General features: G+C 53.3%; 1 protein-coding gene across 4 annotated transcripts in view; it reads left to right on the forward strand.

Moving 5' to 3' along the window:
- Positions 1-25344, forward strand: part of ZNF516 (zinc finger protein 516) — a 114029-nt gene that overhangs the window by 29898 nt on the left and 58787 nt on the right. For all 4 annotated transcript variants that reach the window (XM_032872210.1, XM_032872209.1, XM_032872211.1 and 1 more), the window contains exon 2: positions 20251-22182. In XM_032872210.1, the coding sequence (XP_032728101.1) occupies positions 20424-22182 (1759 nt within the window). In that variant the 5' untranslated portion in view covers positions 20251-20423. The remainder of the gene's footprint in view (positions 1-20250; positions 22183-25344) is intronic.

Genomic DNA, 25344 nt, shown 5'->3' on the forward strand with positions numbered 1-25344 from the left:
GGGCAGCCCGGCCTGTGTCTTCCCATTCTTAGAAAAGTGCATGTCGCTAGGGTGGAGAGGAAGGACGTCCATGTACTGTGTGTGGCTCGTGCAGCAGATGCATTATATTTTAGGCTTGGAGAGATGTTTCAAGTGTCATTTTAAGTCTCACTGTCACCTGTATACAGATACCTTTCCGCTTGGGTGATAACCGCGGCACTCGCGCTGAGCACTCGAGAACTGAGGAAGCTGAGATTTAGATGACGGGCTTCCAGCGCTGGGCACAGCTGCTCCCGGGACTGGTCAATCTGCTGGTCCCAGTCAGCCCTGATCCGAGGGTCTGCTTCGTGAATTCAGGCGGAGGTAGAGGTCCTGCCCCTCAGATCCATGGTCCAGGCAGAAGACAAAGCCACCCACGGGGCCCGGCGCTCGGTGGCCAGCAGCGCGAGCCGTTACAGAGCAGAGCACCGGCAGGAGAGCCCCATGGCTGGTCTTCAGCGATGCGGCTGACCCGTACGGGTGCCCAGGCCCGTGGTTAGACGGCCGCTGAGAGAGGGCGAGAAGCCTCCCGTCCGCGTGCTGGCGTCTACCGCGAGCTGCCCCCGGGTGCCGTTGGGTCTCATGAAAACATCTGTGTCTGTGCATTTGCAGCAGTTGATTTTCTTCTAAAAAGCAATAGCAAACTTTTTAAAGTGTCACTTGAAAAAAAAACTTAGTGAAAAACCAACAATAAGTAAACTGAGGAAGAATAAAAAATAACATCTCAAAGGGAAACATGTGATCCGTTGAAACTAGGGCTTGGGAGGAGTTCGGGCTCTGGGAGGGGCTGCAGGGGGACGTTTCGAGCTCCTTTCCTGGGGGGCTTTGGTGCACGGGGTGCGTCGGGAGGGTCTGGTTGCTTCTCTGGCTCCGTCTCAGGGAGGTCAGATTTGGGTCGACGAGGATACCTTCCTGTTCCATGCTTGGGACTTGTGTTTTGCAGACCTGGGGTTGAAAGTGCTTAAGAAAACAATAGTTTCCCTCTGACCTCGGCGATGGGTCGTTCTTCCTGCACAGCAGGGAGATGGTAACAGGCGTTTGACGGCAAATCGGAAAGTAAGTGGACAAGAGCCCTTGTTGATCAGAAGACGGGGTCAGGGCGAGGCGGAGCACGAGCTCGCAGGAATTTTCCCGGCGCCGGGGCTATGCGGGGCTTGTGGGGAGGACACTCCGTTGTGCCGTCTGGGGCCCTGATGCTCGGGGGACGCTGCGTGACGGGAGCGGGACGGACTTCTGCCCGCGCCAGCACCGCATCCGCTGTGGGTGGTCGGGGCCGCGTGCTGGGGCGGGCGGGCGACTGCGGGGTCCCTTCCGGGAGGCGCCGCCACGGGCAGCGAAGCGCTGTGGGCGTCGGAGGACTCTGCGCTCAGACGTTCCTTTCCTCCACCCCTTGCGGAGGAAGCGGCTGTCGGTGTCCCGCGGGAGGCGACGTTTCCTTTTCCCTGGGCAGGTCTGCCACGAGCCGTCCCCTTCCTTGTCTGCCGGCCGTGTGTGGGGCGTGCGTGGACTCGGGCCCCGTGGTGTTTGTGTTTTACCTACGGGGACGTTCTGGAAGCTGGAGAGTGTTGGGCTCGCCTGCCTTATAAGGAGACGTATTGCAGCACAGACTTTTCTTTCCTTTTCTCCGGTGATCGTGTGGGTCGTCCTTTGGTTCACGTTGTGAAATGGTTTGATTTAAATTTGCTGGAAGGTGCCTCCAGGTTTGGACAACTGAAGCCTGTGAGGTCCGCCCCTGTGGGGACCCCAGGCCTACCACGGAAACTCCGAAAGCTCTTCTGGGGCAAAAACACTTTGAAAATCACTTTAAAAGCCCAAAGAAAAATAGGAAATTTGATTTTAAGGTATTTTGATGCTACATAGGGTGGAAAAAGAGCTCCATAGGTTTTAATCTCTGGATTTGGGGAAAATCCTTTGGCCGGAGCGTCAGAGGAGGGACTTTCCTCAGCACCTCCACCCAGCAGGGTGAGGCCAGGCCCTCCCTGTGCAGGCGCCGGTGCCCAGGTAAGCCAGAGACTTGCCCAGGCATGAGCAGCACGTGGGGCCGCCCGGCCTGAGGAGGGCGCTTGGTGGACATCTGCTGACCGTGTGAGTGACCGGACCTCGGATGTGGGCCTCGGGACTCCCACAGTGGGGTTCCTCGTGGTCACTGACACGACTACTGAATCTTGGAATTGGGGCCACATGGGGAAGGGACCCTCCCCTCTCTGAGTGCCCACTGGAGACCAGCACAGGCTTGAGGATTTTATGTACATTTTCTTACTCTATGTTTGGAATGCAAGAAGGGGAAGCATTCTCTGAATGCGTTTCTGACAACTGTAGAGACTGTGTGTGGCCAGTGACTCCCCCTAAATCTTCTTCCATGGCTGCAAGAACATGGGGTGGTCCAGGGCCCCTCAATCAGTGTGGTCCCCAGGTGCCCTTGGCCCCCTTGGTGGTGAGGAGGCTGCGGGTGGTCTCGTCTGCTCGCCCCCGCGGATGTCCTGCTGGTGGTTTGCTGGGGTGCGGAGAGCTGGGACGCGACGGCAGACCCTGAGGACGCTGTCAGGGTTCGCCTGTTGCGTAGAGAGAAGGGGCCTGCCTCAGTGGGGACTGTTGTCCCGCTGGGAAAGCTGCCTCTCCCTGGCTCTGTGCTTGCGGTGAGCCATCACTGATGGTTCAGTGGGCTCTGAAAATCAGTTCCTGCCCTTCCCGAAAAATAGAGACAGGGAACCAGCCTCAGGCGCAGGTGTCTGGTTCCACTTGCCGTCCTGCTGTGCACGAAGCCCCGGCCTCCAGCCCGAGTGTCCGGGTGACCCGCGCACGGGCCGTGGCCACCTCCGCCTCCAGAGGGTCCTCGGGGCTGGGGTCTCCGCGGGGAGCCCCTCTGTGAGAAGAGGCTCCTCAGGGCACTGGCCTGTGCGGGCCGAGGCTCTGTGCCTGGAAGCTGGAGTATGTCGCCTGTCTGTGCGCTGGTGAGAAAACCATGAACGTGACTCAGGGGCTCGTCCTGCCAGTTTTCCTCCCAAGAGGGCTTTTCTGGAAGAGCTCGGTCACGGCACGGCTGGGACTGCAAGCAGAGCTTGGCTGAACGTGTGACTGTCACATGAGCCCGTGGGAGGCTGCGGTGTGCGCTGGGCCCAGGCTAGCCCCCCGTGTGGGTGAGGAGCTTACTGTCCCGGAAGGACAGTGGTGTTTTCTGTGGGTTTCCTCCTGGAGCTGTGTTTTCAGAGTGTGACACGGGTGGGAATTACCCTGTTAGATGGCGAGACTCGATCCACGGGGTCTCTACTCTAGGCCCCGAGTCAAAGCCTGTGTGTGTGTCTCTCCGGAAAGCAACACTTGGCTCTTGGTCCTCGTTCGGAAAGGTCTCCCTTAGGAGATTTTAGAACTGGCTGGAGGAAGCTGTCATTCCCTGAGAAAGCCGGTCCTGGTGTGCGTATCTGAAACGCAGGTAGGTTCAGGTTAAGGAGAAAAAGACTAAGACCGCTGACCAGTCTCCTTTTCGAGGACTTTCCAGGCAGGAGGTTAACACGCAAGGAACTCAGGCTGATCTTCGTTCTCTGCCACACGCACATGGTGGGACGCGTGCTTGCCTACACGGGCTTCGACAGAAGCATCATCTTGTTTGTCGTGCGTGCGGTCTTCCTGGCAGGGCCTCTGCCCCCTTCCCGCGAGCCCCGCCAGCTTCACTTAGTGCCGTGACAGAGGCGAAGCCCCTGGTGGCTGTTTCCCTTCCCGTGGCTCGTGCCGCTGCAGTCCGCAGCCAGCACCACCGCACGACCCACCCAGCCGTCCCGCGCGCTGTGACCGGGCACCTTCCGGGCAACAGACCGATTTTAGAAAAAATGTAAAAAACAAAACCCAGTGTGAATATAAGGAAATCAAAAGTAGTTTGCAGCGTATGTGTGTGTGAGTGGCTCGGTCTGACTCTAAGCTCAGAGCGGAGAAACCCGCATTTGTACTGAAGATTGGAGTCGCAAACCCCCCACGGGGAGTCAGTGAATGGGGCCTTCCGGTTGCAGCACATGGGCACACGTGCCGGTTAGGGTTTGGTCACACGTCTGGCGAGAATGTGCTGTGTGCACTTTCTGGGGCCGTGGGCCGTCCCCTGAAATTATGACGTCTGCTGAGTGTCTAGAAGCTTCTGGTCGGTTCCCTCCTGCTGGGGGCGGTGCTGTCCCCAGAGGTGCCAGGTGATGGGACTCCACACTGGGAAGCTTGTTTGATTTTGTGCATGACCAGAATGTTCTTAGTTATCTGTGGGTCCAGAGAGGCGCGCTTTGGGGGGCTGTAGTCGAGGAAGGGCTCGACTGTGCTCACTCCTTGGCCTGCGTTTCTCCAGCGGTAATCCAGGTTCCCCCAAGCGGTGCGGGTGCTTACCCCCTGGGTTCGGAAAGGCATAGAGGGTTGTGCGTGCCCAGCGTCAGCTGCCCAGGGAGTCTGGTAGGCAGCGGAGCTAGAGTGAGCATCTGCTGTTTCCCGTGAGGGGAGAGGAGAGCCCGCTGTCCTTATCTGCGGGGACAGAGCGTGGGCTTTTCCGAGTACGTGCGTGTCACAGCATCGCAGATGGACAGGCCCTGCCCTTCCTCCTCCCGCCGGGGACGGTGGGCGCAGGCAGGACGCGGCCCTTCAGGGGGGCTGTCAGGGGGATGCGGAGGTAAAGGGGGCCTCTGGCCATTAATAGTGACCGTCCAGTGACGGGATAAGAGCTCCTTCCAGTAGCTGAGTTGGAAACATACTTCAGACCAGTTGTGTTTTGTTTTTGCAGGACTTGGTTGGTTGGGTGGGTTCCGCCGTTTTCTCTCTCCCACGGAGGTCTGTGCTCACGAGAGACACGGCTTGTGCACCGTCATCTGGCATCTCGGCGACAGACTCCTGTTACCATGGGTGTCTCGTGGGTGTTGGACAGTATGGTTACGAGTAACTGTTCCTTTCACCTAAGAGGCATTTCTAGAGTTTGTCTCTGTAAACTTGGGCTCTCAAGTGATGTTGGGGAACCAGTGGCCCCAGCTTGGATGTCACAGTCCCCAGAACACAAGAGCAGCCCCCCAGGCCCTTAGCGCCCTTGCTCCACCTGCTCCGAGCTATGCCCTGGGTTCCCACCTGGGCCCATGCAGCCCTTTGGAACCTTGGTCTGTTGCCTGGCAATGCCGGCCCAACCGCTCGTGAGCCTTGTGCTGAACGCATGGAGGAGGCCTCTAGAGCTTTCTGCGTTGCCGGGTGCCGGGAGGGACAGCGCTGACGGAATTAACACACATCCGATCGCACCAGCCCGCTGCCAGTTTGACTCTGGTTTCGCCGTGGCTTTGCAGGAGGTTTGGAAGTGGGCCCCGACTCCGCGTCTGTGTCTTCTGGTTCTTGGACACCATTTGCAGCAACCGCTGTAACCGCCGTGTCTCTGGGTGCCACGGGCAGTGCCGCGCTCCTCCAACAAAGCAGGAGGGCACTTTTGCATGCGTAGCCCCCGATCCCCCACCCCAGGCCTGGGGGGCGGGCACAGGGCCTGCGAGCTCTGAAACCCCAAAACCTGCTGTGTTGTATTTTGTGGTCACTTTCCCCCAAAGCTGTTGCCGGGTGAGACGTTTTGGCTTAGAAAACATCCCGTCCTCGTTTCTGTGAGATCACTTACGGTCGCTTCACATGCCGCGTTTCCCTTTCACAGCCGGATACCACACTAACATTCTTCCGGGGAAAGAGAGTGGAATTTTGCGTGTTTATCCTTGTTCTTTGCAAGGAAGGTAGACGCGGTCTTTCATCTGCAGAAGTTAGGATCTGCAGGGATGTGTCATTAGTGTGGTTGAAAATATATTTTTAGACAAGCAATGCGGGATAAATCCTGGGGCGATGTGACATCACGTTCTTGTCAAGAATTGCTCTTTGTAAACATTCTCTGATAGGTCGCCCTCCGTAAGAGGCTGCAGCACGCAGCTGGTCTCAGAGGTGCTGTGTGTGCGAGTGATAAACGAGGTCACGTTGCAGCAGTTACTGGCGGTAACGGGTCTGGAGCATTTAAACTCGTTATCCTGTATGTGCTTTAGGTACAAAAGCATTTGGGGAAGATCTGTCCTTTTCTAATTTCGATCCTCTCAAAGTATTGATTGGTGTTTGTACGGGGGCCAAGAAAGTCTTCGATGATTTCTTGCATGATATGCTTTTCAGCTGTCCTGCCAAAATAAACTCCATTCAGGGTATCTTTACAGAAAACGTTTTGTGTGCAGTTACTTAGAATTCAGTAAAATTGATCACCGAAGTGTTTATTTTTCCCGTGCGCTCTTAGTGAAGGGATTTTTGGGGGGCTGACTTCTGTGCTCAACAGTCCTACCTCGGAAGGTGACGTTTCACAGAATGTTTCATGGCTTGCCACACAGAATCATCTCTTTGTATTCTTGGGCACGGTTCTTTATTTGATGGTGGGGACTTCCCGGCTGTTCATGAAAAGCACAGAGGAAAGTGATAATGTCAGATCTAGGTATTTACGGCCGTCTGTGTTCTTACATGGGGAGAAAAATGTTGGTTTTAGGTAAAAGTCTGGAAAAGAGGTCACTGTTATTGGTTTGGGGGGCAAATACTATCCTTTGTTCTTGGTTTACTTGGAGCAAGAGAGCGTATTTGTAGAAACAAATTTCTGTTGAAATATGTTTTACGATCAACTAATAAAATTTCAACAAGGTACGTCCAGTAGACCAGGGAGTGAGACACAGCGAGAAAATGTGGCGAGTTTCTACACGGGGTTACTTTGTTTTCACTGTTGACGGTTTCTTTAAAAACACTGATATTAGCTCTGAATTGGTGATAATTTGCACACTCTGGAGGTCAGGCCGGATAAAAACTTACCAGCCACTCGTAAATGGGATTTTACCTGCACTGTATCTAGAACCTTCGGATCTCCCATGTCAGTTTTAAAACTAGAAGTTTATGAGTCTGGATTTTCTTTGGGGTTCTCCGGGTTTTCAGTATTTCTGAATTATTCGAAACTTAGGCTTTCCTCCTCTGGATGCAGCACGGGAAGACCGTCAGAGTGCACCCGGACTGCTTTTGTGGCTCACTTAATGAAGCGAGTGATTTACTCTCTCTTTGTAAAAACGCTGGGCAGCCTCTGGGGGCTGCAGACGTCACCCAGTGGCCCAGCTGGGGGGACGTGGGCTCTTAATGGAGATGTTGACTAGGTCATGAGCTGTGCTGGCGGTTCCAGGGGCGCTGGGTGGACCCCCAGGCCCCCGCTCTTTGTGGCCGGTGGGGGGCCCCAGCAGGAAATCTAGCCGCAGAACATTCCAGAGCAGCCTCTGACTCCTGTTCACTTTTCTTCTTTCCCCTCTTACCGTCGTCGTCGTCTTCTTTTTTTCCCCCAGTTTAGAGAAGTTCACTTTTTTAGGGACAAACAGATTGATAACGTCACTTTGTAGTATAAGGCTTGGAAACGGGAAATGGCCAGCAGGAGTGAGGCACTGATTTTGGAGAGCAAAGAAAGAAAAACTAGTGGAAGGACGCTGCTTTGCTGTGGATGGAAAACACCCGGCCCTGCTTGTTTTCACGTGGAGGCTTCTGGGTGAACGTCTCCACGCCTACTTAGGATTTTTCTGGATCTGTTATTAGTGACTGGGAAGGGAAAATTCCCACATCCTCCCTCATCGACTCCTGGTGGTTCTTGGATGTGATCAATAATGAGATGGTGCATTCGTTTGCTTTGCTCATCCCCCCGGAGGGTCAGGCTTGACTTCCCAGTCGTTCTGTTTTAGTCCAAGGACGTGCAGGCGGCTTTGATACTGATGTTAATTCATATTTTCTCTTGGAAATACATCGGCACACAGTTGTTGCTGTTCTATTTCCACCATCTGTCTGGCGGTGAAAATGGAGGCTGTCCTTTCGGGGACCAGGAGCTTGGGCGCGTGTGTGGCAGAGCCTGGCCTGCAGCTCCTGCAGCGGCGCCTGCTCCTGCGGGCCCTCGGCCGTGGGTGGAGGCGTGACGGCAGCCGGGTCTGCGCCAGCCCTGCCCAGAGACCGTGCCATTCGCGTAGTGAAACCGTATTAGGGACAGTTGGTTACATTTGGGGTCCACGAATGTGGTGGCCCTCGCTTGACGTTTTGGGCGTGGGGTGCTGAAGAATTTAAGGGAAACCTTTGCTGGAGAAAGTGGGATTTTGTCACTGTTGCATTGCTGTTTTTTTCTTCTACTTCGTGCTCTGAACAAAGCATTTTCGAGACTTACCTTTAAGGCAGGTGCCTTCGCACTGCGGTCCGAGCACAGTGTTCCCGCTTGGAAATAGGGCCTGCCTCGCCCATGGGCACTTGTGTGCGCCTCCCTCCCTGGGATAGTGGGTTTCTGTCCTTTCTCCCCGCGGTGGGGCGGTGGGGTGGGGTTTCTTGTGAATGCTGCTGATTCTGGTGGCCTTTTATTCATGTCTTCTTATTAGAGTGGAAATGTAGTTTGCTCATAATGGATTATTGATTGGCCGGAGCAAGGCAGCCTCGAGGCCTTGTCAGCTTCGGTCCGTAACCGCCCAGCAGTGAAAGCATCAGTTCACGGAGCGGCTCTGCGGGCCGCAGACTATAAGCCTGGAATTGTTAATCTGGGGCAGATTGCTGTGTGCAGAGAGGAACTCCTCATTGTTGTTATGGAATTTCTCCCCATTTGTTAAAAGAATAGGCTTTTTGTCTCCGCAGTAGATAAGCCTGTGCAGGATCTTAATGATGTATTTTAATTCAGGCCCATAATACTACAGTGTAACGAGCAAAGCCCATTTCATTGTCTTCAGGCAGACAGCCGGACAGTGGCTGCGCCCCTGGGCCCAGCACCCACGGGGCCTGTGGTCCTGGGCATGCCCTCTCGTTGGGGCGGGGGGCAGCCCCCTTTGCTCTGGGCACAAGCCTTCGGAAGTGTCCCGCCAGGCCCCGCTGGAGACTCAGTGTTTTTGTTCTGTGACTTGCCGTTGGAGGCCTGCCCCTCCCGTAAATACCCGAGCCTCCTGTCTGCAGAGAGCTGCTTTCTCCTACGGGATCCTCCTGGCCCGCCGGACTCCAGATTCCACAGATCTCCCATTGCCAGAGCTGCACACACAGGCGGGGCGGGGGGGAGCCCCTGCAGCTCCCGCCTCCTCCCCAAATCCCGGGGCTCCCCAGAAGGTGGCCAGGGGACACAGGAGGAGGGACCCCAGCTGCTGAGGAAAGCAGACCTACTTCTTGGTAGCGTGAGGTGGTTAATGAATGAGCCAGAACTGAAAAAGTACCCCAGGAGAGAGTTGTTTGACAAACAGGACAGGCTTCAGCTTCTGCTTCCCTAAAACCGAAAACTGGGCTCGGAGCAGGAAGTGCCCCCGCCGCGCTCCTGCAGCCCCCGGGAGCCTGGGAGGCCTCGGCTCTCCCACTCTGGTTCGGGTTGGTTGGAAGAAACTTGCAGACTTGTTTTGTTAGGCAAATTGTTCAAAATATTAGAGGTTACTCCGGATTCCTTGTGCAGGAGAAGATGTCGGTAGAATGATCTTTGACCGTTTGGGGAAAGGAGCACGAAGTCAGTCGGCTTCTGCTCCGTGTTGGTTTACTTCACAGGCAGAAAACAGCAGGATTGCCTGTAGATGCAGAGGTAGGCTGACTGTTCAAAAATGCAGGACGTTTTACCTTTTCCCCTTGGCAATGCCGTATTTAACTGATTAGAAAATGATTGTTTGCAGTGTGGGGACAGACCTCAACTGCATGACCGTGTTTTTTTCCCTTGGAAAGCCACGGGTGGGGTCCCCGTGAGCCCCAGGGGCGAGCCCGGGCGGGCTCCTCTGGCTGGAGAAGGCCACTGCTGCCCGCAGGAAGGCTGTGACCAAGCTCTGGGTGGATTCCGGGGTTTTTCTGCAGTGAGCAGTCTCGTAAATACTGCTTTTCATGTGAACGGTTTATTATTCAGATGATTTTTCTTTTTTCTTTTCTTTTCTTTTTGAATTTTGAAGACTGGAATTAACAAAAGATGACGTTCTTGAACCGCATTTCTTGGAGCCTCCGGAGCTTTCTCCAGGCCTGGGAGTGGGGAGGGGATGGGGAGAGGAAGGTCAGTGGGAGGGGCCCCCCAGGCCTCCCCAGAGCCCTGCTTTGAATTGTGTTCCTTCCTGGGACTGCAAGTGGGAGGTTTTTTTGTTGTTGTTGTCGTTTGTTTTGTAAAAAGACTTCCAAAATCCATAAAAATTGGAAAAATGATAGACATACATACACTCACCATCTAGATTCAGCAACAAAGATTAAAAATGTTGAGGTGTTTTATTTATATTAACTTATTTTTATTCACTTCCTTTTGACTGAATAACATTCCAACATTCTGTTTTCTTTAACGAGGTGCACTTGGTACATAATATTCTGCAGGTGTCAGGTGTACCAAGTGTAATATGACATCTGTATGCGCTACTCCGTGATCGCCACCCAAGACCAGTCACCGTCTGTCCGCGCACAGTGACCCCCATTTTGCTCACCCTTTCCCCCTGAAATGACCACTGATTTGTATCTATGACTTTGTTTTAATACTGCTATTTTTTTTTTTCCAGATTCCACAGATGAGTGGAATCGTACAGTATCTGTCTTCGTCTGTCTGACTGACTTCACTTGGCCTGACGCTGTCAGGGTCCATCTGTGCCATCGCGTACGGCAAGATTCCATTCTTCTTCATGGCTGTGTAGTACTCCATTGTGTGTGTCTGTGTCTACCTACCTCGTCCTCTTTACCCATTCATCCTCTGGTGGACACTTAGGTTGCTTCCTTATCTTGATTACTGTCAGGAATGCTGCGTGAACATGGTGGGGGTGCAGGTCTCATTTGGAAATAGTGTTACAGTGTTTTTGTTTTCTTCAGGTAGATACCCAGAAGTGGAACCAGGGGGATCATATCGTGATTCTGTTCTTAGTTTTTCGAGGAATCGCCATACTGTTTTACATTCACATCAACGCTTGTTATTTCTTGTCTTTTTGATCATTGCTGTTCTGACTGATGTGAGATGATCTCTTATTGTTTTGATTTATAATTATTAGCAATTTGTGACGTTGGGCACTGCTTCCCGCGCTTGTTGTCCACATGTATGTCTTTGGAAAAATGCCTCTTCAGATCCTTCCCCCATTTTTTTAGGCGGGTGGCTTGTTTTTTAATTACCAAGCTGTAGGAGCTTCTATGTATTTTGGATATTAACCCCTTATTGGACATAGGATTTGCAAATATCTTCTCCTACTAGGTTACCTTTTTTGTTTTGGCGGTGGTTTCCTTGACTGTGCAGAAGCTTCTTAGTTTGATGTAGTCCCATTGGTTTATTTTTGCTGTTGTTTCCCTTGCCTTTTGAGTTGGGTTCAAACACACTGCTAAAACCAATGACTCACAGGCTTTCTACCTACGTTTTCTTCTAAGAGTTTTATGGTTTCATGTCTCACACTCAAGTCTTTCATCCATTTTGAGTTAGTTTTGTGTATGGTAAGATAGGAGGCTAGTTCCATTCTCTTGCATGTGGCTGCCTGGTTTTCCCCACATCATTTATTGAAGACACTGCTTTCACCATTTTGTGTTCTTGGCCCCTTTGTTGTAAATTAATGGTCCATATACATGTGGGTTTATTACTAGGCTCTCAGTTCTGTTCCTTTGATCAGTGTGTCTGTTTTTATGCCAACAGCGTACTGTTTTGATGACTGTAGCTTTGTGGTACAGCCCGAAATCAGAGAGCCTGATGCCTCCAGCCTTCTTTTTTTCCTTTGGCTACTTTGGCTCTTTGGGGTCTTCTGGATGCCGTAGAGATTTTAGAGTTGTTTGTTCTAGTTCTGTGGAAAATGCCACTGGATGTTGGGTAGGGATTGCATTGAATCTGTAGGTTGCTTTCGGTAATATGGATGTTTTAGCAATACTAATTCTTGTAATGCGTGACCACAGGATATCTTTTAATTTATTTGTGTCTAAACATTTGTAATTTTCAGTGTACAGGTCTTTCATCTTCTTGGTTCAGTTTATTCCTAGGTATTTTATTCTTTTTGATGCAATTATAAATGGCATTGGTTTCTTTTTTCTTTTTTTAAAGATTCATTTATTTATTGGAGCGCATGCGTGCGCATGCACAGATGGGGGTGCAGAGGGAGAGAATCTCAAGCAGACTCTGTGCTGAGTGTGGAGCCTGACATGGGGCTCGATCTCATGACCCGTGAGAGCGTGACCTGAGCCAAAACCAAGAGTTGGCCACCCGGGAGCCCCTGGGATTGCTTTCTCAATTTAAATTCTGGTAGTTTGTTACTAAGGTGTAGAGATGCCACAGATCTCTGTATGTTGATTTTGTATCCTTTGACTCCTCCTGAATTTTTTTATTCTAATAGTTTTTCGATGAGTGTTTAGGGTTTTCTGTATATAATATCATGCATGTCATTTACAAATAGTGGTTTATTTTCTATTTTTTGTTTTCCCGTTACTGCTCTAGCGAGGCCTTCCAGTAGTAGGTCGAATAAAGGTGTTGAGGCTGGATGTCTTTGTCCTTGATCTTAGGAGAAAAGCTCTTCACTTTTTTCCCATTGAGTGTGATGTTGGTTGTGGGTTTGTCATATGTGACCTTTGATATGTTGAAATATGGCCTCTCTATGGCTGCTCTGTTGTGTTATCATAAATGGATGTTGAATTTTGTCAAACCTTCTTTTTGCGTCTGTTAAGATGAAGCATGTGATTTTTATCCTTCATTTTGTCTACGTAGTGTAGCACCCTGACTGCTTGTAGATGTTGAACCATCCTGGCATTCCTGGGATAAATCCCACCTGATCATGGTGCAGGAACCTTTCATTGTATCATCGAATGCAGTTTGCTAATATTTTGATGAAGATTTTTGGATCGCTGCTCATCCAGGATATTGGCTTGTAATTTTCTTTTCTTTGTGGCATCCTTGTCTGGTTTTGGTATCAGACAAGTAAACACACCTACATCTGTTGTCTACATCTAGTAGTCGTGGACATTTTGATATCTTTGCCTTTCTTTTTTTTTTTAAACCACCTCTAAAATATTTCATCAACATTTTCAAAAACTAAGACCGTTCTCCTGTATTGCCAACCTAACAAAATAGCAGTTCTCAAATATTAGTTAATATTTAGCCTGTGTTAAAGTTTAGTTTTTGTGAAGAGTTTGGGAGCTAGAATGTGTTTGCGCACGTGTGCTGTGGAGGGTTGTAGCTGGTCGAAGTCTTAATAGTTGTATTAAATGACCTTTTGTAGTGGACCTGTGAGGGCCCACCCACTGAGCGTACAGGGTCCCTAGTGATTTCTCATTTAGTTTCCTAAACTTGTATTATTTTGTCCTTTTGAATTTGAATTTATTTAACCAAATTACTGTCACTCTCAGTGAGTAAGGTATCTTTGGGTCCTACATGCAGTTATTAATAATAATGTGTAACGTCTTCAACATTTACTGTGTTAAACATTGTACCTAAAATGCGTTAATTTAAACCTCACAGAATTACTCTACTGTAGTTATCATAACTGTCATTTACATTTAAAAAGTGCAATGGGCTGGGGACCAGAGAGGTGAAGACAGAGGTCACACAGCTGATCTGAGCAAGTGGCAGAACTGAGGTTTGATCTTGGGGAGTCTGACCTGGAAGCTTATGGGCCAGAGCACCTCTCACAGCACCGTGATGCCCAAAATGTGCTCGGCTCTGTGCTAGTGTGGAGACTCAGTGGGGAGAGGGCATGTTCTCCAACACAGGAGGGGCAGGTGAAGAAGCCGTGCAGATGTGGGCTAGGGTAGGGCCAGGGCCATGCGGAGAGCTGGCGGGGGAGGCCCTGACCACGTCGCACAGCTCCTAGGGGTCAGGTGAGATGTCAGGTGAGACCTCCTGTGTGTGGGTGGGGTGGGAACTGCACATGTGAGGCCCGGAGATAAGAGTGAGTGTGTGTCTGCCTGGGCATGGAGCAGAGCTCACGGTCCTAGAGGGGCCCGGGAGAATCGCCTGCGGCAGCGCGGGAGCTCAGGCCCTTGTAAGCGCCCCCGGGGAGTCTGGGCCTTATCTGCAGGGCATGGAGGCTGTGAAGGGTGGAAATCTCAGGCTGGCCCAGGTCTCTGTGTGGAATGCCCACTTCGGCTCGGGATAGAGGGTGCGTGGATTCAGGAGTGTATTGAGGGTGCGGGGGAGGGGGCTGGGTGTTGATGAGGAGGAGGGGAGAGCAGAGGGTGAGACCAGTGGGATTTGTGGCTGGGTCTCCGCCCCGGGGGAATCGCACTGACCAAGGGTTCTGCCACATCCCCGCGTTCCCGACAGAGCCTCGAGCTCCCTGGAACACCGAGCCTGCTCTTGTCAATGAAGGTCACCATGTGCCTCCTTGTGCTTCTGGAAGCATCCTCCTGCCCTGCTGGTCCACTGCCAGGACATTGTTTTCTGTGTGTGGACATGTTTCCTGTCGTGACTTCTGGGTTTCTCTAGCCTAAGCCTGCTTCTTTTCTTTGAGTTGTTAGGATCCAGTAAGTGCCCTGGTGCCCCATAAGCTCTCAGGAATTGGGATGAAACCCGTATTCAGTGGGACTCTGCTGGCCTGTGGGGCTGACTGTGTGGTGCTCTCCCCGGCAGAGATGCAGGGGTGCACGTGGGTTCTTCTAGATCCCTTGGCTGTGCTATCCCTTCCGGTTACTTGGCTGTCCAGTTGTCCGGCTGTCTAGCTGTCTGGCTCTCCAGCTATCTGGCTATCCAGCTGTCCGGCTTTCTGGCTGTCCGGCAGTCTGGCTCTCCATCCTGGGTGTTAGGTGTCCAGGTCTTGCCCCTACGGGACTCACTTAGGGCAGGAGGCTTGACACCCCCGGTCCTCGCAGGGAGCTGCTGCATCAGGGCACGCTTCCGGAAGTGACTGTCCTGCTTTGTATGCGGTCACAGATGCAGTCCTCAGGATCCTCACTTAGAGGAGCGATTTGTGAGTTGGAGCATTGACCCAGAGAGTAAATTTGTCACAGATCCGGTAAGTTGTGGCATGCAGGCACAGAGAGCGTCTGAGAGGTGTGGCAGCAACCCCGCACCTCTGTGTTTACAGCTTGTGGGTCATTTATTTCTGTGTTCCCACGATTGCTTTTTAAAGTTTAGCTTCATATTATATTTTCACAGCTTTTATATTGCCTCTTAAACCCTTTCTCATATCTTCTATAATGCATTTTGTACATTATGAATATACGATTTTATTTTTTTTATTATTTTTTTTAATAAGCATGTTTCTTTTTTCTTTCCTTTTTTTTTTAACATTTTATTCATTTATTTGACAGAGACAGATCACAAACAGGCAGAGAGGCAGGCAGAGAGAGAGGAGGAAGCAGGCTCTCCACGGAGCAGAGAGCCCGATGCGGGGCTCGAACCCAGGACCCTGGGATCATGACCTGAGCCGAAGGCAGAGGCTTAACCCACTGAGCCACCCAGGCGCCCCACGATTTTATTTTCTTAAAAACATTTTACTTCCACCACTTTTTTATCGATATGAACAAATTACCTTTTACAAAATCACATCTCAAAAAATGTAGAAGGCATTTTTAAAGAGTAGCTTCAAACTATTCTCTCTAGAGAAACATGCACACACAGTGAGCGTTCCATTGGAAATCTATTTTAAAACCCTCATCAGCAAGCCATTTTTATGCATAAACAATTAAATTATAATTTTGTCTGGCAAGTTCCCAGTTACAGCATTGGACAAAGTTTGTGATACGGTGACAACAAAACGGGTTCATAATGGGCAAACTGCGTTCAGATGGGGCCATGGTGTACGGATGTCCGTGGGGGTGGCGTGTTGTGCTGGGTCAGCGAAAACACAGACGTGTGTTTGCTGCCCCCCCACGCGCTGCCCGCTTCGGACTCCTGCTGCTGGGACCCGACGCGCTCTGGTCAGCACGAGGACCTGACGTTTGGTCACACATTTTACAACACTAGTTATCCTTAGGTTGACTTTCCCTGTTATTGCAGGGAAAGTTGGAATAGCGAATCCCATGTGGTAAGTGCTTGTCTTTCTGGGAGAGTCAAAGGCAGCTCAGGACAAAAGTGCATCTGCCTGGAGCAGAACAGTCTGTCGCCTTGTCCCACGGTGGTGTCCGCGCGTGACCCGCTCCCCACTGGGGACCGAGAGGAGCATGGAGAGACCGGCTGAGACCCTCCAGGCTCAGGGACATGGGTGGGTGGCGGTTTTTCAAGGTGATCGCCAAGCCAGGGGTGCTGGGGGGCCGATGGCGGCTCTGCCAGCCTCCAACTGGGGCGGCCGCGTGGGGTGCATTTTTAAGTTGAGAGCTGCGATGACTGCATTCTTGTTCTTTTTTGGAAGAGAAGCAATGACCCTGTCTTAAATAGCAGTTTTTGCCTGCAGCTAAGAAGATCACAGAAATCTCTCATGGGGCCGCAGATGAAGGAGGGCCAGTGGCTGGGACTCGCTCTCCGACCGTGGCTTTAGAGGTTCGCAGGAAACCCCGTTAGTGGACCGTGTGTGCCCAGAAGGGGCCGCTTCGTGGAACTTTCTCAAGTGGAGACAGTTTCGTTGACGTTAGGATTTCCTTACGATAGCCGCGTTCAGGGCTTAAATAGTTACCACTGTTAGGGCATTTTCCCTGTTTCTGTGTTGATGTGTTTTCTCCTTGGTGATGGCTGTGCGGCTGTCCCCGGGACCCGGAGCAGGGCTGAGTTTTGAAGGATGGGGCTGGGCCGAGCAGTGGGAAACAAAAGAGAAAGTGGAGCCTGTTCTGCTGAGCTGTTCACGTCCTCGCCTGAGAACTGCCCGGGCACGGCCGGGCCCTGCTGGCTTGGGTGAAGGCTTTCGGCTGGTTTCGGAGGGAGCCCGAGGCAGAGACCTGTGTGGTCTGGTTTTTGGGTTCTTGAGGGAAGGCGCCCAGGCCTACGCCCGGGCCGGGAGAGTGCGGGAACCGGGGCCCCCAGGAGTCTGGGCTGTGAGGAGGAGCGCGGCCTGCTCAGCCTGCCCGGAGGGCGTCCGTGCTCAGTGTGCAGAGGCCGGAGCAGCCCCTGGAGAGAAAGGGGAGCGCGGCCCCTCCCCGTGGACCGACAGCCTCGCGGCCGGACACTCTGGGCACCTGGGACCCCCCGAGCCCCTTCCTCCCGCCCGCACTGGCGGCCACGGCGGTGCACACGCCTGCTCCTCTCCGGGCAGCTGGCTGGGGTCCGTGGGCCGCAGGGAGGGCGCCGGCTGGTGTCACATGCGAGGCCTGGACCGGGCAGTGGTTTGCGGTGTGCGGATGGCCGCACGGGTCTGGGGGCCGCTTCCCTGACCCTGGGCTCCTGGGGGATGAGGAGAGGAGCCTGGGCTGGGAGGGTTGCCCCCCGAGAGCCACCTGGCTGGCTGACGGGGGACCAGGGCTCCTAATGGGGTGTCACCTCAGGCTTGTGCTGGGGCGCAGACCCCTGACCTGCCACACCCCGCCCTCGGTGCCCGGGGGCGCTGAGCACGTGGTAGCAGAGCATGAGGGATGCAGCGGCCGTGGAGTGGGCACTGGGGGGTCTGAACGAGTCTTCCCTGGAGGGGCTGCCTTCGTTTGCAGGTGACTGTGAGCTGCCGCCTGCCGCCCCTACCTGGTTGAGCACCGGCGCTCCGTGGGCCCTTGTCTGTGTGGCGGCTCCGCGGCTGTCTGATCCCCTCGGGCTGCAGAGCTGCTGACTCCGGCGGGCTTCGCCGACTGCCGGGAGGGCCAGCGGACGCTCTGGTTACTCTGGTGCCTCCAATTTCCATTGGCTTTTTTCTTCGTAAAATTATTTATGATTCTTTGAACTCTAAGATCTTTATACCCAGATTAGATTCTTGAGTGAAATAGGAATACCAGGTTTCCTTCCGACTTCTGTACAGTGTTTCACATTCAGCGTCTTGAGGGGATGACATACACCCCAGGGTAGAGGGGATGCGCGCAGATCACTTGCTGCGTCACCCGTGAGCAGCAACACATACAGTCTTCCAGAGGTTGTGCCACAACCAAAACAACTTGGAAAGTTGATTTAATTCGCTTCAGTCATCAGGAGGTATTCTTGTTAACCTCATTTGTCCAATTTTAAAGGCAGTTTTTATTTATGCACTTTACTGGAGTCGTTGGTTTTGGGGGGCTCTGTCTTGGCAGGAGATACCCTGTGCACCTGTTAGCCTCTAGAGGAAGGATTACCTGCGCAGCTCTGCTTTCGGCCTGTTTCCAGACTCGGCTGCTCTTATCGTATTGGTTTCTTCTGGTGCCCCGTAACCCCACGACCGTGGGGCTTTATCAAAAGGTGTTCCAAAATTTGTAATTTTTTTTTTTATAAAGAATTTATTTATTTATTTGACAGAAATCACAAGTAGGCAGAGAGACAGGCAGAGAGAGAGGAGGGAAGCAGGCTCCCCGCTGAGCAGAGAGCCCGATGTGGGGCTCGATCCCAGGACCCTGAGATCATGACCTGAGTCGAAGGCAGAGGCTTTAACCCACTGAGCCACCCTGGCGCCCCCAAAATTTGTAATTTTAAATAAGATTTCTACGAAACAAGATTTCTTCTATTGGTCTGCGGGAGGAGGCGTTTGGAGGAAGCAGGTGTGTTGTCTGTCCAGAGGGCGTCTGTCACAGATGGCTTCTGCACCCCTGCCTCCGAACCCCTCCTGGAGGGCAGGATCTCCTGCGTTGTTCACTTCCCAGTCCTGTTGTCCGCGCTCTTCTCTGTGTCTCCTCTGGCGAAGGCGTGTTGGGCTGCACAACCCAGGGCAGACCAGGAGTTGCCACCAGGGTCTTTTGGGAGGGAACCTTTCATTTGGGAGCAGAAAATGTGTATTAGTACACTGCTTCAAACCCAGAAACCTATAGCTTTTTCATGTTTTATAAATTTTATAGTACAGGTTCTTAATGTGTGTGAGGTTGGAGTTTGTAAAAAAACATGGTTTCCTTTATATATGTCAGGGCTATTTTTAAAGAAAATCTGCCTATCTGGGTGCCTCTCGGTGCAAGTCTGAAGTCCTCCCCTCCCTCCCCCCCGACCCCAGGAAGACCCTCACAATCCTGTCTCAGTTACTAACGCTCAGAGGTAAGAAAGCTCAGTAGACCGTGTCCTAGGGGAGCTATGGTGCCGCATTGCCTCCCTTTCTGACCCATCAGAATGCTGTTCTGGAAGATGCCCTCTCTCCCATGCTTTCTCATTGGCTCACTGTTTTGCTTATTCTGCTTATCACAAGCCGATGGAAATTCCTGTTTTTATGGCCGATAATTGCTTTTCGGTGTGTGGCGTTTTGGGCCTCTGTGGCGGCTTCCAGGCATTGTCGTCGGCTTTCCTGACGTGTGGGTGATTGCCTGTGCCAGGCTTGGCGCTGGGCACCTCCTTGTCTGGTTTGTATTTGCCTGTGCACAGGGTGCCAGAAGCAGCCAGCCACCTGGAGGAGTGGCTCTGACAGGGCCCGCCCCTCATTCTCTGGAAGGTGGGATGGGCATGAACGTGACAGTGACGGTGCATTGTGACACCTGCTGTCACCAGGGAGAGGCATACCAGCCTCCCTGGAAAGGCACCGTGGGTGTGTGACCTGTGCAGAAGGGTTGGGGGTCACTGCATGACACCCGGGGTCTAGAGGCTGTTCTGCCCTGGGACCCTCCAGCCGGAGCCTCGGTGCCCTTTGGGGGTTGGGCTGGGGTGGTGTTGCAGGAGCAAAAGGATGGGACGGGGATGGGTGGTGGCGGGAGGGTCGGGGCTCTTCTAAGAGGTGGTGGTTAGGTGGCCCTGGGCGCCGGCAGGCGGTGTCAGCAGGGGCCCCCGTGCTGGGCATCCGGTCCTGAGCAGTGGGTTCCAGCCACAGACTTTGCACGAGCTCGGGGTGCATCTGCCTCTTTCCTGAAGCTTTGTTTCCCCAACAGCTACACACGGCAGTACGTTTGCCAACTGCCTCTGGGGCTCACATGTCCTGGGCACGGGCTGTGTCTCTGTGTCCCTTGCCTCCCTCTCCCTGGTCCCTTCCCCGTGCTCCTCATTCACACCCGCCCTCTGTGGTCTGTGCTGCTCACGCTGCCACAACCTCATCTCCTCAGGGTCTCCCTACAGATGTGGTACCTTTCTGAGAAGAATGACTCTAGCATATGATCACATAAGGTGATTTATTTTAACGATTTAGCATACGGTTATCAATAATTGTTTAATTATCGCTCTTTCAGAGGAAAGCAGCTGCTGGTACACGCACTTGGATTTTTGTTGGTGTCTCCTTTGACTGGGACTGGCTGGCTCCTTTTCAGGAGCGGGCCCGTCACTCTGTGGATGTTGCCGGGTCCCCATGGGCACGGGCAACCTTGTTCCTAAGATCTCTCATGTCTTTTCTGTTCTAGGTGCTCTCCGCTGCCTGCCACGGCTTCCAGGTAGGACATGCAGGTTGTCCTGGCAGGTGCGTCTGTGCAGCTGGGAAGCAGAAGCCTCATCTGAAAATGGAAAGATAAGACAAGGTCCGGCCTGTGTGACAGAACGCTGTGCCTGCCCTGGCTGGGGAGCCCTAGTCCCGGAGATGGATCGCACCCGTGAGGCCGAGGTGGAGCTGAGAAGGGGCCCGAGCCCCACTGGTGCCAGCAGGAGCCCCGAGATGGATGGAGACAAGGCCCTCAGCCATAGCTGCTGCATCTGTGGCAAGAGCTTCCCCTTCCAGAGCTCCCTATCCCAGCACATGCGCAAGCACACGGGGGAGAAGCCCTACAAGTGTCCCTACTGTGACCACAGGGCTTCCCAGAAGGGCAACCTCAAGATCCACATCCGCAGCCACCGCACGGGCTCCCTGATCCAGGGCCGCGAGCCCGAGGCTGGGGAGCTACGCGTGTCCGAGGGCCTGGACGGCTGCACCAGCCCCACCAAGAGCACCTCCGCCTGCAACAAGATCCTCAACGGGGCCGCCCCGGTGGACGACAGCAAGATCCTGCTGCGCAGCAGCAAGAAGGAGGCTGAGGGGGCCGCCTGCGCCCCGGACGAGGGCAAGGCGGCCGCCCAGTGCTCCTTCTGCAAGTGCAAGTTTGAGCGCAAGAAGGACCTGGAGCAGCATGTGCACCAGGCCCACAAGCCCTTCCGGTGCCGGCTGTGCAGCTACGTGGCGCTGCGGGAGGAGTCCCTGCTGAGCCACATCGAGAAGGACCACATCACCGCCCAGGTGCCCAGCGGGGCCGAGGCCTGCGTGGAGAACGGCAAGCCTGAGCTGCCCGCCGGGGAGTTCCCCTGCGAGGTGTGCGGCCAGGCCTTCAGCCAGACCTGGTTCCTGAAAGCGCACATGAAGAAGCACAGGGGCTCCTTTGACCACGGCTGCCACATCTGTGGCCGGAGATTCAAGGAGCCGTGGTTCCTCAAGAACCACATGAAGGCGCACGGGCCCAAGACCGGGAGCAAGAACAAACCCAGGAGCGAGCCGGACCCCATCGCCACCATCAACAACGTGGTGCAGGAGGAGATGATCGTGGCTGGCCTGTCCCTCTACGAAGTCTGCACCAAGTGCGGGAACCTGTTTACAAACCTGGACAGCTTGAACGCGCACAACGCCATCCACCGCAGGGTGGAAGCCGGCCGCTCGCGGGCCCTGGCCGGGGAGGGCGCGGTGCAGGGCGGCGCCCCGGACTCCCAGCAGCTCTTCCTTCGGTGCCTCAACCTGCGGCCTGCGCTGGCCGGGGCGCCTGCCCGCGGGCAGGCGGGGCGGCGCGTGGCCGAGCTAGACCCGGTCAACAGCTACCAGGCCTGGCAGCTGGCCACCCGGGGCAAGGTGGCCGAGCCCGCCGAATACCTCAAGTACGGGGCGTGGGACGAGGCGCTGGCCGGGGACGTGGCCTTCGACAAGGAGCGGCGCGAGTACATCCTGGTGAGCCAGGAGAAGCGCAAGCGCGAGCCGGAGCCGGGCGCACAGGGGCCCCCGCGCAAGCGCGCGGGCGTGCCCGGGGACCCCCTGCCCGGGCCCCTGGACCCCAGGCCGGCCGCCCGCCCCAGTCGCCGCGCCGCCGCCCCCGCGGGCCACGGCAAGTCGTCCGAGTGCTTCGAGTGCGGCAAGATCTTCCGCACGTACCACCAGATGGTCCTGCACTCGCGGGTGCACCGCCGCGCGCGCCGAGACCGCCACGGCCCCGGGGAGCGCGCGCCCCGTGCGCGCTGCGGCTCGCTCAGCGAGGGCGACTCGGCCTCGCAGCCCAGCAGCCCGGGCTCAGCTTGCGGGGCCGCCGCTGACTCCCCGGGCTCGGGCCTGGCCGACGAGGCTGCGGACGAGAGCGGAGAGGACGGGGCGGCGGACCCTGTGGCAGGTGAGCGCGTGCGCCTGGGCTCAGAGAGTGAGGGCCCGGGGAGCTCCGTACCTGGGTGACCGGTGCCCAGGTAGCCCGGGCTCGGGAGCCCCTCGCCCAGGAGGTCCATGTCCATCTGTCCCAGAGCCCGGGGATCCCAGCCCCGGGAGCCCCACATCCAGGGAACACAGGTCCAGGTAGCTCTGTGCGCCCTTAGCCCTTCCCAAAGTATCCCTGAACAGTGCCCAGGGAACCCGTGCCTACAGAGGGGCCCTGGTGGCCCTCTGACCCGGTAGCCCTCAGCCTGGGCGGCCCAGGCCCAGCAGACTGGCAGGGGGGTGGCCTTTTGTCTGGGTAGTGCCCACATAACCCAGGCCCAGGCTCAGCCCTGCACCCTGGGGGTCTGGTTTCCCAGACCCAGGTAGACCCTGCAGCCGGGTGGCCCAGCCGCAGGCGTCAGGCAGCCAGTACATACTTCGAGCTCAGGCTGGTGGGTGCAGCACAGGTGCCTGTCAGCTCCACTTCAGGCTCCTTTCTCGCTAATTTGCCCGGATGTGTTTGCATTAATTAACAACTTTGGGCTGTTGAATTCATGGTTTCTCTGGGACATCAGTCATTTCTGAGCAAAGAACGGGTGATGGGACACGTCCAAGGCGTGCCCTTCTCTTTCTCCGCAGTCCCAGAGCCTGTTCCCTCCCCAGGTGGCACACGCAGGTGCACACACGCGCACACACACACCCCCCTGCCTCTGCTCTTCTCCTTTGCACCAGACAGCCGAGTAAAGGAGTAACTTCCAATCGGTGTGCACTTCTAATTAATCTCCTCGGGTTCAGGTAACCCTGTGGGTTTAGAGACGGCTCACTGGAACAGATGACTTTCTAAACAGCGGCTATGTAAATATTTAAAGATGCTTTGCTGACTTTGTTTTTGTCATTTTCCTACTTTTTAGACATCTTAAACGTTTTGATATTTTAATTATTTTTTGTTTTGGGTAATTCTTTTTAGTAGAAAGGGTTGTTCCAGTGACAGAACTTGTAACTTTCTCTGCATCACTGGGAGTGTTTTTCTCTTCTCCCTGGAAACTGGCTCGTGGATGGTGCTTTTACCTGAAAGGCCCGTGGTGTAGAAACCCAGGAGCTTCCGGAGGGCTCTTTACGATTGGTAGTGAAGAAAACGACATGCGTGCATTCCTCCAGAGCAAAATCTGCGTCCTTTTTTCCTTCTGAGGGGGCTAGCCCATTCTCTGGCACAGGGTTTATTATAGGTTTATCTGTGTGTCATATGAGAGTGTGTTCTGCTCAGAGGTACTGAGTCAGTAAAAGTGTGAAGAGAGTTGTTTCTCGAGTCCTGTAGAGAAGCCCGTGCTGACCCCTGCATATACCTCGTAAGGATCCGTCCAAGATGAGCAGGTGACACAGTGCACACTGACCCTTGTTCCCGTTTCATTTCTTACTACTAACCTGTGGGGAGGAGCAGAACACGCTCCTCTCTGAAAACAAACCACCGCTCCTTCTCCGAGTCATCGTAAAACCCGGGCCACCCAGCTGCAACCTTTGGTTGGCATTTTTTTGAAGATTAATTCTTGGTTTTTCTCTTTTAAAAGTTTTGAAAATTATGGATTTTACTGATGATATGCCAATAGCACTATGACTGTTTTTGGAGTGCGTTGGATAATACTAGGTTAGAACTAAGTCTTTTTTTTTGAAGACAGATATTTTTAATATTTAAAAAAGCTCTTGAGCCTTTCCCTCATCTGTGGTGACGTTGGTCAAATGATTAATAATCTAATTCAGTAGTACTTTGAAAATGTTGGAAAGATTGAGTGATTTTCACTATACATTGGAATTCACTTTTTTTCATCTCAGATTCATTAAACTTTGAGATTATTGTTTCCCTCCTAATGACATTATATGTATTTTCTATATGTGATCTTTTTTTTTTTTTTTTTTGAGAAACCTGATGTATCCGATGTTTCTGTAACAAGTTCATGTGTTCATGTCCTAGTTCAACAAGTTGACAGTAGAATCAACAGAATGTTGTAGCTCCTTGAGAGACCAGAAACGGAAATTTAGGTCATGACAGTGGCATAAAGTGTTGAAGGACATTGTGGGTCTACATGGGTACCTTTTGTGGCTCTGAGGAGCAGACTCTTTCCTCCAAAGACTACAGACTTGGCAAGCACAGCAGGCCCTCAGTGGTCCAGTGTGGGCAGTAAACCACAGCTTCATGGGTGTTCTTTGAAGAGTGAGACATGTGTTACAGTCCACGTAATCCCCACAGACACTACCGTTCTTGGGGTTTGGCTGAAGACTTTGGAAAAGCAAATGAGTATTTTGAATCCCATTTCTTGATCTGCAGTGTGCCTTTACTACTCCTAAAAGAGGAATTACGTCTTACCCATACAGGCAATTTAACATTCTTACAGAACTTCGGTGGGGTGGCCGGCCAAAATTGTTAGAGGAAATATGTGGAGTGTGAGATCAGAGCCACACACAGTAGGTCACACAAGATGAATGTGGCTTCTGGTGGAAGCAACGTTGACATTACAATTCTGTCTTCGTGACCCTTCGCAGCAAGTCCCCATTGTGCCATAATTTTACCCAGAGATTTTTTTGACAACCAGGAATGGATTTGAATGCTGCTTTTGGCCGTGTAGAAACTTTACATTATCAGATTAATTAAAAGAGCCCCCCTCCCCCCGCCCCATGAAAGCCATGTGCTTGTTTGAAAAGCTTTGTCACATTCCCTTTATTTCCACAGAAAACTGAGTCCCGGCAGCCCTCCTTACTGACCAAATATGGTAGAGGAGCAACCTGTGAATAAAAATCAAGTATCGGATGTTTTCCTGAGCTGGATCTCAGCCCTCTGCTGAGACAGTGACGTAGCCCTGGCAGAGAAGGGGCAACTTTTGGAGCTCACGAAAAAAGGAAACCTTTCAGTTAGGGAAGAGAGAAGTGTTGAGAGGGGATGCAGTTCAGGTTTATAAAATGAGCGTTTCCAAACACAAAGCAGAGTCCGGCACTCCGAGGTCACAGTGGAGACGAAGGAGTGCTTAACAGTAAACCCAAGTGGGTTCTGCCCAGAGAGCTCGTGGGCAGTTCCAGAATGAGGGACCGCTGCTGAGCGTGTCTTGGACAGGCTGGTTCACAACCCGAGCCATCGTGAGGAGCACCTTTGGGTGGC

The sequence above is a fragment of the Lontra canadensis genome, unplaced genomic scaffold (genome assembly GCF_010015895.1).
Source record: "Lontra canadensis isolate GAN:19392208 unplaced genomic scaffold, GSC_riverotter_1.0 scaffold44, whole genome shotgun sequence".
Taxonomy (NCBI): Eukaryota; Metazoa; Chordata; class Mammalia; order Carnivora; family Mustelidae; genus Lontra; species Lontra canadensis.